A 12,043-nucleotide genomic window follows, 5' to 3' on the forward strand; every position below is an offset into this window, starting at 1 on the left:
AGGTGGTATATATATATATATATACCACCTCTTCTTTATCCATTCATCTGTCGATGGACATCTTGGCTCTTTCCACAGTTTGGCTATTGTAGACACTGCTGCTATAAACTTCGGGGTGCACGTACCCCTTCGGATCCCTACATTTGTATCTTTGGGGTAAATCCATACTGTTTTCCAGAGTGGTTGCACCAGCTTGCCTTCCCACCAACGGTGTAGGAGGGTTCCCCTTTCTCCGCATCCCCACAAAACATCTGTTGTTTCCTGACTTGTTAATTTTAGCCATTCTGACTGGTGTGAGGTGGTATCTCATTGAGGTTTTGATTTGGATTTCCCTGATGCTGAGCGATGTTGAGCACTTTTTCATGTGTCTGTTGACCATTTGGATGTCGTCTTTGGAAAAATGTCTGTTCATGTCTTCTGCCCATTTCTTGATTGGATTCTTTGTTCTTTGGGTGTTGAGTTTGATAAGTTCTTTATATATTTTGGATACTAGCCCTTTATCTGATATGTCATTTGCAAATATCTTTTCCCATTCTGTCGGTTGTCTTTTGGTTTTGTTGACTGTTTCTTTTGCTGTGCAAAAGCTTTTTATCTTGATGAAATCCCAATAGTTCATTTTTGCCCTTGCTTCCCTTGCCTTTGGCGATGTTTCTAGGAACAAGTTGCTGCGGCTGAGGTTGAAGAGGTTGCTGCCTGTGTTCTCCTTTAGGATTTTGATGGACTCCTGTCTCACATTTAGGTCTTTCAACCATTTGGAGTCTATTTTTGCGTGCGGTGTAAGGAAATGGTCCAGTTTCATTCTTCTGCATGTGGCTGTCCAATTTTCCCAACACCATTTGTTGAAGAGACTGTCTTTGTTCCATTGGACATTCTTTCCTGTTTTGTCGAAGATTAGTTGACCATAGAGTTGAGGGTCCATTTCTGGGCTCTCTATTCTGTTCCATTGATCTATGTGTCTGTTTTTGAGCCAGCACCATACTGTTTTGATGATGACAGCTTTGTAATAGAGCTGGAAGTCCGGAATTGTGATGCCGCCAGCTTTGCTTTTCTTTTTCATCATTCCTCTGGCTACTTGGGGTCTTTTCTGGTTCCATACAAATTTTAGGATTGTTTGTTCCATTTCTTTGAAAAAAAGTGGATGGTATTTTGATGGGGATTGCAATGAATGTGTAGATTGTTCTAGGTAGCATTGACATCTTCACAATATTTGTTCTTCCAATCCATGAGCATGGAATGTTTCTCCATTTCTTTGTGCCTTCCTCAATTTCTTTCATGAGTATTTTATAGTTTTCTGAGTACAGATCCTTTGCCTCTTTGGTTAGATTTATTCCTAGGTATCTTATGGTTTTGGGTGCAACTGTAAATGGGATCAACTCCTTCATTTCTCTTTCTTCTGTCTTATTGTTGGTGTATAGGAATTCCACTGATTTCTGTGCATTGATTTTATATCCTGCCACTTTAGTGAATTCCTGTATGAGTTCTAGCAGTTTTGGGGTAGAGTCTTTTGGGTTTTCCACATAAAGTATCATATCATCTGCAAAGAGTGAGAGTTTGACTTCTTCTTTGCCGATTTGGATGCCTTTTATTTCTTTTTGTTGTCTGATTGCTGTGGCTAGGACTTCTAGTACTATGTTGAATAGCAGTGGTGATAGTGGACATCCCTGCTGTGTTCCTGACCTTAGGGGGAAAGCTCTCAGTTTTTCCCTATTGAGAATGATATTCGTTGTAGGTTTTTCATCGATGGCTTTTATGATATTGAGGTATGTACCCTCTATCCCTATACTCTGAAGAGTTTTAATCAAGAAAGGATGCTGTACTTTGTCAAATGCTTTTTCTGCATCTATTGAGAGGATCATATGATTCTTGTTCTTTCATTAATGTATTCTATCACATTGTTGATTTGCGGATGTTGAACCAGCCTTGCAGCCCAGGGATAAATCCCACTTGGTCATGGTAAATAATCCTTTTAATGTACTGTTGGATCCTACTGACTAGTATTTTGGTGAGAATTTTTGCATCCATGTTCATCAGGGATATTGGTCTGTAATTCTCCTTTTTGATGGGGTCTTTGTCTGGTTTTGGGACCAAGGTAATGGTGGCCTCATAGAACGAGTTTGGAAGTTTCCCTTCCATTTCTATTTTTTGGAACAGTTTCAGAAGAATACGTATTAATTCTTCTTTAAATGTTTGGTAGAATTCCCCTGAGAAGCCATCTGGCCCTGGGCTTTTGTTTGTTGGGAGATTTTTGATGGCTGCTTCAATTTCCTTAGTGGTTATAGGTCTGTTCAGGTTTTCTATTTCTTCCTGGTTCAGTTTTGGTAGTTGATACATCTCTAAGAATGCATCCATTTCTTCCAGGTTATCTAATTTGGTGGCATAGAGTTGCTCATAATATGTTCTTATAATTGTTTGTATTTCTTTGGTGTTGGTTGTGATCTCTCCTCTTTCATTCATAATTTTGTTGATTTGGGTCACTTCTCTTTTCTTTTTGATAAGTCTGGCCAGGGGTTTATCAATCTTGTTAATTCTTTCAAAGAACCAGCTCCTAGTTTCGTTGATCTGTTCTACTGTTCTTTAGTTTCTCTTTCATTGATTTCTGCTCTGATCTTTATTGTTTGTTTTCTCCTGCTGGGTTTAGCTTTATTTGCTGTTCTTTCTCCAGCTCCTTTAGGTGGAGGGTTAGCTTGTGTACTTGAGACCTTTCTTGTTTCTTGAGAAAGGCTAGTATTGCTATATACTTTCCTCTTAGGACTGCCTTTGCTGCATCCCAAAGATTTTGAACAGTTGTGTTTTCATTTTCATTGGTTTCCATGAATTTTTTAAATTCTTCTTTAATTTCCTGGTTGACCCATTCATTCTTTAGTAGGATGCTCTTTAGCCTCCATGTATTTGAGTTCTTTCCGACCTTCCTCTTGTGATTGAGTTCTAGTTTCAAAGCATTGTGGTCTGAAAATAGGCAGGGAATGATCTCAATCTTTTGGTTCCGGTTGAGACCTGATTTATGACCTAGGATGTGATCTATTCTGGAGAATGTTCCATGGGCACTAGAGAAGAATGTGTATTCCGTTGGTTTGGGATGGAATGTTCTGAATATGTCTGTGAAGTCCATTTGGTCCAGTGTGTCATTTAAAGTCTTTATTTCCTTGTTGATCTTTTGCTTAGACGATCTGTCCATTTCAGTGAGGGGGGTGTTAAAGTCCCCCACTATTATTGTATTGTTGTCAATGTGTTTCTTTGTTTTTGTTACTAATTGCCTTATATAATTGGCTGCTCCCATGTTAGGGGCATAGATATTTACAGTTGTTAGATCTTCTTGTTGGATAGATCCTTTAAGTAGGATATAGTGTCCTTCTTCATCTCTTATTACAGTCCTTGGTTTAAAATCTAATTTGCCTGATCTAAGGATTGCCACCCCAGCTTTCTTTTGGTGTCCATTAGCATGGTAAATGGTTTTCCACCCCCTCACTTTCAATCTGGGGGTGTCTTTGGGTCTAAAATGAGTCTCTTGCAGACAGCATATTGATGGGTCTTGTTTTTTAACCCAATCTGATAGCCTGTGTCTTTTGACTGGGGCATTTAGTCCATTTACATTCAGGCTAACTACTGAAAGATATGAATTTAGTGCCATTGTATTGCCTGTAAGGTGACTGTTACCATATATTGTCTGTGTTCCTTTCTGGTCTATGTTGCTTTTAGGCTCTCTCTTTGCTTAGAGGACCCCTTTCAAGATTTCTTGTAGGGCTGGTTTCGTGTTTGCAAAGTCCTTTAGTTTTTGTTTGTCCTGGAAGCTTTTTATCTCTCCTTCTATTTTCAATGACAGCCTAGCTGGATATAGTATTCTTGGCTGCATATTTTTCTCATTTAGTGCTCTGAATATACCATGCCAGTCCTTTCTGGCCTGCCAGGTCTCTGTGGATAGGTCTGTTGCCAATCTAATGTTTCTACCATTGTAGGTTACATATCTCTTGTCCCGAGCTGCTTTCAAGATTTTCTCTTTGTCTCTGAGACTCATAAGTTTTACTATTAGATGTCGGGGTGTTGACCTATGTTTATTGATTTTGAGAGGGGTTCTCTGTGCTTCCTGGGTTTTGATGCCTGTTTCCTTCCCCAAATTAGGGAGGTTCTCTGCTATAATTTGCTCCAATATACCTTCTGCCCCTCTCTCTCTTTCTTCTTCTTCTGGGATCCCAATTATTCTAATGTTGTTTCGTCTTATGGTATCGCTTATCTCTCGAATTCTGCCCTTGTGATCCAGTAGTTGTTTATCTCTCTTTTTCTCAGCTTCTTTATTTTCCATCATTTGGTCTTCTATATCACTGATTCTCTCTTCTGCCTCATTTATCTTAGGAGTTAGCACCCCCATTTTTGATTGCACCTCATTAATAGCCTTTTTGATTTCGACTTGGTTAGATTTTAGTTCTTTTACTTCTCCAGAAAGGGTTTCTCTAATAACTTCCATGCTTTTTTCAAGCCCAGCTAGTATCTTTAAAGTGATGATTCTGAACTCTAGATCTGACATCGTACTAATGTCCGTATTGAGTAGGTCCCTGGCAGTCGGTACTACCTCTTGTTCTTTTTGTTGAGGTGATTTTTTCCGTCTTGTCATTTTGTCCAGAGGAGAATAGATGAATGAGAGAACAAAATGCTAACAGGTAACAACGTCCCCAGAAAATATACTCTAAACAAATCAGAAAAGACCTGACACTGGGGGGAAAGAAAGGGAAAGAAAGAAAAGAGAAAAAGAAAAAAAAAAAAAAAAAAGAAAAGAAAAAGAAAAAGATAAAAACAAACAAAAACAGAAGAAAACAAAACAAAAAAAACAGAATATGATCAAACATGAGCAGGCTGGTTGGTGCATAGATCAGTGCCACACACTAGATTTGGGGTGTATTTTGGTCTGTTAGAAGAAAGTGCCTCCCAAAATTTTAAAGAAAGAAAAACTTATATATGTACAAAAAGAAGGGTTGATATGATGAAGGGATGGAATATGACTGTAAAGATGAAAATTATAAAAAATTTTATAAAAGGAATTGTTGATAAGAAGTTGTTTGAAAAGAGAAAGAAGAGGATTTTAAAAAAAAGGGAGGGAATGTGATCAGGCAGGAGAGTAGAACAAAACCATACACTAGAGATTTAGGGTATATTTTGATCTGTTAGAAGAAACTATCTCAAAATTTTAAAGAGAGAACAACTTATATATATATGCCAAAAATAAGGGTAACTACTATGAAGGGGTAGAATAGGACTCTAAAAATGAAAAATAAAAATGTTTTTTAAAAATGGGATTGATAAGATGTTGGTTGAAAAAGGGAAAAAGAAAAATTCAAAAAAAAAAAAAGTTAAAAAAAAATTAACTCTGAAAGACTAAACGATCATGGTAAAAAAGCCATGGATTCTATGTGCATTATTCCCCTAGCGCTGGAGTTCTGCCGTTCTCATTGATCGGTAAACTTGGTCTTGGCTGGCTGTTCTCGCTGATCTTCTGGGGCAGGGGCCTGTTGCTGTGGTTCCCAAATGTCTTTGCTGGAGGCGGGATTGCCCCGCCCTTGCCCGGTCTGGGCTGAGAAAGCTGCTCGGGTTTGCTTTCGGGAGCTTTTGTTCCCTGCAAGCTTTCTGTACAGCTTTGGAGGCTGAGAGTGAAAATGGCAGCCTTGAATCTCTGCCTCGGAGGAGCCGAGAACTTGGGGCCCCGCTCCTCAGTGAGACCCCAGAGAAAAGCAGTCAATCACTCCCGTCTCCCCGGTCTCCGGCCGCACTCTGGACTCACCCGGCCTGTGACCAAGCGTTTCTAACTCTGGCACCCAACTCGGTGTGGCGTCTCCAAACCCAGCAGATCCCTGCAGTGCACTCCCACACCGCTCCTCCCCGGGGAGGAAGGGGAGTCTCCCCAGATCTGCTGCTTGTTGGGTCCCTCCTGGAAGAGCGGTGGCCCAACAGTGCCACGGATCACAGTTTATGGCAACCCTGAGCTGAGAGCCTGCGCCTCGGCTCCATCTCTGCAGCCGACTTCCCTGCTCCAATACCTGGGAGCGCTGCTGCACTCAGGGACCCCCGGTCTTTCTGTGACCCTGAGGGTCCTGAGACCACACTGTCCCATGAGGGTTCCACCCCCCACTTAGCCACTGGAGCAACGTCCCTCAGCGGAGCAGAGTCTAAAAGTTCTGCTTTTGTGCTCTGGGGCTCTATCACTTGCCAGAAGCGGCCGTTGGAGGCCCCCTCCCCCGCTGTCCATCCTCCCGAATATCGCCTCGGATTCACTTCTCCGCACGTCCTACCTTCCAGAAAGTGGTCGCTTTTCTGTTCAGAGAGTTGTTGCTATTCTTTTCTTCGATCTCCTGTTGAGTTTGTAGCTGTTCAGAATGGTTTGATCCCAATCCAGCTGAATTCCTGGGACCAGACGAAATCCAGGTCTCCTACTCCTCCATCTTGCTCCGCCCCCCCCTTCCCACATCCTTCTTAATCACTGCTTCTGTCATGAAATTGGAATTGTTCACTGTTATCCATAGAGATGAAGTGGGACAGAAAGAACAATTCCACTGAATTTCAATGAAAAGCTTCGTGAGAAGAAGCACTATTTGTTACTCATAATTTCACCATGTACTTTCTTTAGCTCTAGCATTTAAAATAGGGATCAGGGGGGCGCCTGGGTGGCTCAGTCGTTAAGCGCCTGCCTTCAGCTCAGGTCATGATCCCAGCGTTCTGGGATCGAGCCCCGCATCGGGCTCCCCGCTCGGCGGGAAGCCTGCCTCTCCCCCCTCCACTCCCCCTGCCTGTGCTCCTCTCTCACTGTGTCTCTCTCTGTCAAATAAATAAATAAAATCTTTAAAAAAAAAAAAATAGGGATCAGGGGTGCCTGGGTGGCTCAGGTCATGATCCCAGGGTCCTTGTCGAGTCTGCTTTTCCCTCTCCCTCTGCCCTTCCCTCCCCGCTCATGCAGTCTCTCTCAAATAAATAGAATCTTTAAAAATAAATAAAATGGGGATCAGTAACTTCTATACATATGAAGACTAAGACAAGGGAAGATGTGGGGTGGGACATATGAAAATGAAAATGAAAATAAAAACAAATAAGAGCTGTAATAACAGAGGAAGAATCAAAGGAAGAGAAGCATCTGAGGTAGTGGCAGAGTACTACTCATCAATTTTCTCAATTCTCCAAGTACTCCTGAAATTAGGCCTGAATCAAGAATTTGAGAGGAGCATGATGGTCTTTATGGAAGAATCAGGATATTAGGCCTGTGAAAGGTATCAGAAGTCATTTTAATTTAATGTAAGTCTTTCATCAGATAGTTAAGGAAACTGATGCTTCTGAAGACATGATCAGTGAAAAATATGAAGACATATAAAGAAAACATAAGGCAAAGGGAAGCTGGTTTCTCTCACATACATTTCAACCTAGTTGTCACCAAAGTAAAAGTTGTATACTTGCTTTTCACTACAGCTGCCCCTTCAACAACGTAGGTGTGAATGGTGTGGGTCCACTTGTACACAGACTTTTTATAGTATGGTACTGTAAATGTATTTTCTCTTCCTTATGATTTTCTAATAATACCTTCTTTTCTCTAGCTTACTTTATTGTGAGAATACAGTATATAATACATATAGCATAAAAAATAAGTGTTAATCGACTATTTATGTTATTGGTAAGGCTTCCAGCCAACAGCAGGCTATTTATTAGTAGTTAAGTTTTGGAGGAGTCAAAAGTTATACATGGATTTTCAACTGCATGGGGGGTGAGCAGTCCTAACCCTGCATTGTTCAATGGTCATCTGTATTAGATATCAAGCTCTTTCGGGGTGGGGAATCTGATTTTATTTATTTCCAACAGCATCAAATACAATGAATAAATGAATGAATGTTGGGTGGACACAAAAATCTAATTGTTTAGTAATATGTGAATAGAAACCTTAGATACCATCTAACTTAGTTTTTTCAGTTTTAAACAAGGAAAGAGTGGCAATCAATGAAGACCCAGAATGATCAAGTACATTGCCCAAAGTCACATAATTTGTTAGTGGTAGAAGTTAGATGGTACCCCCAGCTTCTTGAATTCTAGTGTCCTTCTCTTTCATTACAGCACACTACACCTCAATGTACAAATAATTATCTGTGGTACTTCAATTTTCTATATTTGGCCAACTCTTAATATGATGGATGGTCCATGACAATTAGGGTAGCTTTCTGGTCTGCAGGAAAGCTTCCAAGCAAAATTAAGATGGTCTAAGTCCTGGTTTTGCCTTTATTAACTCTGGAACTTTGGGCAGAAATTTTCTTTCCTTTAGTTTCCTTACCTGTAAAATGATTACCTCTGCCCACTTCACAGAACTGTGTTATAGAATCAATGACATAATGTAGTTGAAGGTATTTTGGTAATTTAATTACTATACTGTTCTTTCAAGATCCTGTTCAAACACTGAATCTATGAAGACTTTCCTGATACGGATGGAAGTACATTTCTTCTTCCCTGACCTCTCATAAATACCTCTCAGGGTATTTATCACATTCTACCCATATAATGTTAGCTGTGCATGTCTCTTTTCCAATAGACTATAATAAGCTAGAAGAAGCCATTAAGAAAAAAAAATCTCTGTCCCTCACAGTAGTAGGTATTCAATAAATGTTCTGCAAATAAGTGAATGAATCAACACATGTATTAATATTACTCAATAGCTGACTTTATTACAAACAGTATAAGCTACAGAATGCCACAGCCTAGCTTACAAGTTTATTTTCAGGAATTATTTTAGCATCAGTTTCTCTGAAAGGTAGTAATATTTTACAGTACTTTTTTTCCCCACTGAACTAAAATCTTTTTATCCTCCTTATCATCACTTTTAGGGCAGGTATTACCTTCCCTATTTTACAGATGGAAAAATCAAAGCCCAATACCATTAATAAGTTACTTGGTCCAGAATTAGGAAAAAGCCAGGGATACTGGCCAGGTCACTTAAGTCTCAGTCCAGTATTCTTTCCATTAGGCAAAGAAAATTTTCCCAATGTATGAAATCTGGCACCGGGACTCAGGAAAATTCCTCTTCCCATAACTTTTTTATGTATGTGTAGAGGAGCACATACTTATGAGCAAAGATGCTTCTTTGGATTCTTCTTGGTCATAGGATTTCCTGATACATCTCCCTGAACATAAGCATGAGACTCATTGCATATGGACATGATAATTCCTAAGTGGGCCAAGAGATAATTTTAAATAATAATTTTAACATTATCTTACACTATAAATAGTCCTCTTATTCTCAAAAATAGCTTCCAGGATAGAAAAGAAAACAGAACATCAAAAAAATGCAAAATAATCACCAGTGGTAATTAATGAAGCCTAAAAAAAGTACAATAGAAAAGCTATAAATGTGACAGCTTCATCTCATGGCCTTGTTAGGATAAGACAGGAGTCATGTATAACATCCAAAATACTCTCAATAAAATAAAATTTTGCTAGCTTCCCCAGGAGACAGGGTTTAATTTCAGAAATATGGGTTTAATATATTTGTTGAATGAATAAATAAGTGAATGAAGGTAATAAAGTATGATGACTCAGCTGTTCTAAGTGAACAAAGGAAAAATGATCTCCCTGTGACCTAAGGTAAACTCTGGAACATCTGTTTTTGGGTGGGGCTCTGCAAATTAAACTGTGTATCATAAAGTTTACAGTATATTGTAAACTATACATATCTCTGCTACTACATATCACTTTATGAGGAATATATCAGATTCTTACCCAATAACTGGATGTTTGAAGCCAAGCTTCTTGGTAGCCTCTTCTATTTCCTTTTCCAGCCAAGGTTGTGGGCGGATCAAGTATTTGACAAACTGGGACACCCACCACACTGCAGGATCACCGTGGACTCGTACGAGCCGATCTGCAAGGTCTTCTGGTACGGCCAGGGGTAAGTATGGTGGACGAGGATGAAGACTGTCTACAATGGGGAGCTCAACCACCTGAACATTTTTGTCCTTTACTTCACCTGCGAGAATATCAAAACGTATCATCACCATACTGCTTTCCTCATACAGTTACCATTTAAGAAGAACTCACTCTGGATGCTTTCATCCTCAGAGCAACTCTAAAGCTGTATTATAATTCTCACTTTACAGAGGCAGTTAAGTCACTTGCCTAAGGTACTGGCACAGAAGTGACAGAGCTAAATTGCACATTTAGGTTGGTCTGCCTCTCAAGCCCATGGCGTTTTTTCTTTTTTTCCTGTCATAACATAGCTGCCATATCAACACCTCATACCCCAGATAAGGATGTATCTAGCACTCAAAGTATCTAATCAGAGAATAATCGTATTGCTAGTGAAAACAGCCAGCGAGGCAAAGTTCTGTTTTTTTAATTGTTTGTGAACTAGACAATAAAGCGTTCTCAAAACTTCCAGATTGTCATTATAGCCAATGGCTTTTGCATTACTTTCATGACAGAGCACAATGATACTAGAGATACCTAAAGATTATAATTATAAACCAAGCAGTTATATCTTTTAAAGAAAAAAAAACACAGATAATTCTAAAGTCTTCTTTTTTCTTGGCCAAATTATCTATATTTTCAGTTATGATAATAATATAATCTATGTTGACTGTTTACCTGGATATTAATTTAAAGTTAGAACAGAGATTAGATACTAATTTTTGTAGATGATGATTAGTTTCAGAACCAACTTCTATATCATTAATGTTATTGCTGTTCTATCAATTTTATAAGGCAATGAGATGAACATCCCAAAATGGGATAAGCCAGTGACTTTAGAGTTTATGTATTGAAGACCACATAGTAATAACTAGAAGACACAAAGACATCAGGCACAGAAATTTCACAAATATAAATGTACTGATTTAAATTTCAATAACAGAAAATATGAACCCGAACATACAAAATGACTCCACTTAAGATGTTGTCATTGTGCATAATGAATTAGAATCACAGTTTATCACTGGACCATTAAAAAAAGAATGCATTTATAGAGAATAAACCTAGAATACATTTAAAATGTATTTACCAGAATGGAACACAGTTCTCAAATTGGTTGTTTTTTTTTTTTTTTGCATATATGCAAAATGTTTTAAGGTAAGTTACATGACCTGGGAAAGTAATCACTCAAACCAACTGCATGATTATTAGAAAGTCAGTTGGCCTAACTAAAAATTAAAAATGTCTGGTTAATATTCTCTCTGATATGTAAGATTCATTTCAGTATTCTTAGAACAAAGCCCTTGAAACATGACATTTGTTGCATGAATAAATGGCAATAAAAAAATTTACCAGTATTGCAGTTCATCTAGGGTGCCAGTTAAGAGGTGGGCACCAAAAAAAAAAAAAAAAAGAAGAAGAAAAAGAAAGGAAGAAAGAAAGGGGTGGGCACCTCTATCAGATGAGAAACTATAATTAAGAGTGTATGGGGAAAGAGTGAGCTACATTTTAAATTAAGCTCTAATAATCTCCCTAAGGCAAGGGAAACTGGGGTGCTTTCTCTGATATGGACATGATAAGAGATGTAGTACATGAATGAGAGAGAAAAAAAGGAAGGGAAAACAGTTTTTTTATAAAAAAGAGAGAAAGAAAGGAAAAAATCTAGCCTCTCCTATATGACCATAAACAAAAGCAAAATTAATAGGGCTACCTCCCTTTTGTGATTTCTTCCTAACAAGGTTATTCTAAATGCTCTGTGTAACTAGCTCCCTCTTTCACTTATATAGAAGTATTACCCTTTCTGATTGCTCCAAGGCCTCAGCTTTCTTACAGCTAGTCCTATTGACAGCTTTCAGATATAAATGAAAACTATGCCTATACCTTCAAGACAGAGAATTCGGTTTATTTTTGTTGATTCTTTGTTTATTCATTCATTCAGTTCAAATATTTATTGAACGCTGCTATATTCCAAACACTGTATGAGGCAGAGTATACAATGATAACATGGTTCTTGCATTCCAAGATTTCTAGTTCAAGAACCTCTCCCAGAACTGCTTTCAGTGAAAGAAAAATAAACAAAATAAAACAAAATATCATCACCAAAAAACATGCTATCAAAAAGATATCA

General features: G+C 38.6%; 1 protein-coding gene across 5 annotated transcripts in view; it reads right to left on the reverse strand.

Moving 5' to 3' along the window:
• The window catches only part of FUT8 (fucosyltransferase 8), a 316,354-nt gene that overhangs the window by 17,169 nt on the left and 287,142 nt on the right, over window positions 1-12,043 (reverse strand). For all 5 annotated transcript variants that reach the window (XM_034992730.1, XM_034992728.1, XM_034992729.1 and 2 more), the window contains one exon: window positions 9,730-9,976. In XM_034992730.1, coding sequence (XP_034848621.1) covers window positions 9,730-9,976 — 247 coding nt within the window. The remainder of the gene's footprint in view (window positions 1-9,729; window positions 9,977-12,043) is intronic.

The sequence above is a fragment of the Mirounga leonina genome, unplaced genomic scaffold, assembly GCF_011800145.1.
Source record: "Mirounga leonina isolate KUSES-001 unplaced genomic scaffold, KU_Mleo_1.0 Mir_82, whole genome shotgun sequence".
NCBI classification, from domain to species: Eukaryota; Metazoa; Chordata; class Mammalia; order Carnivora; family Phocidae; genus Mirounga; species Mirounga leonina.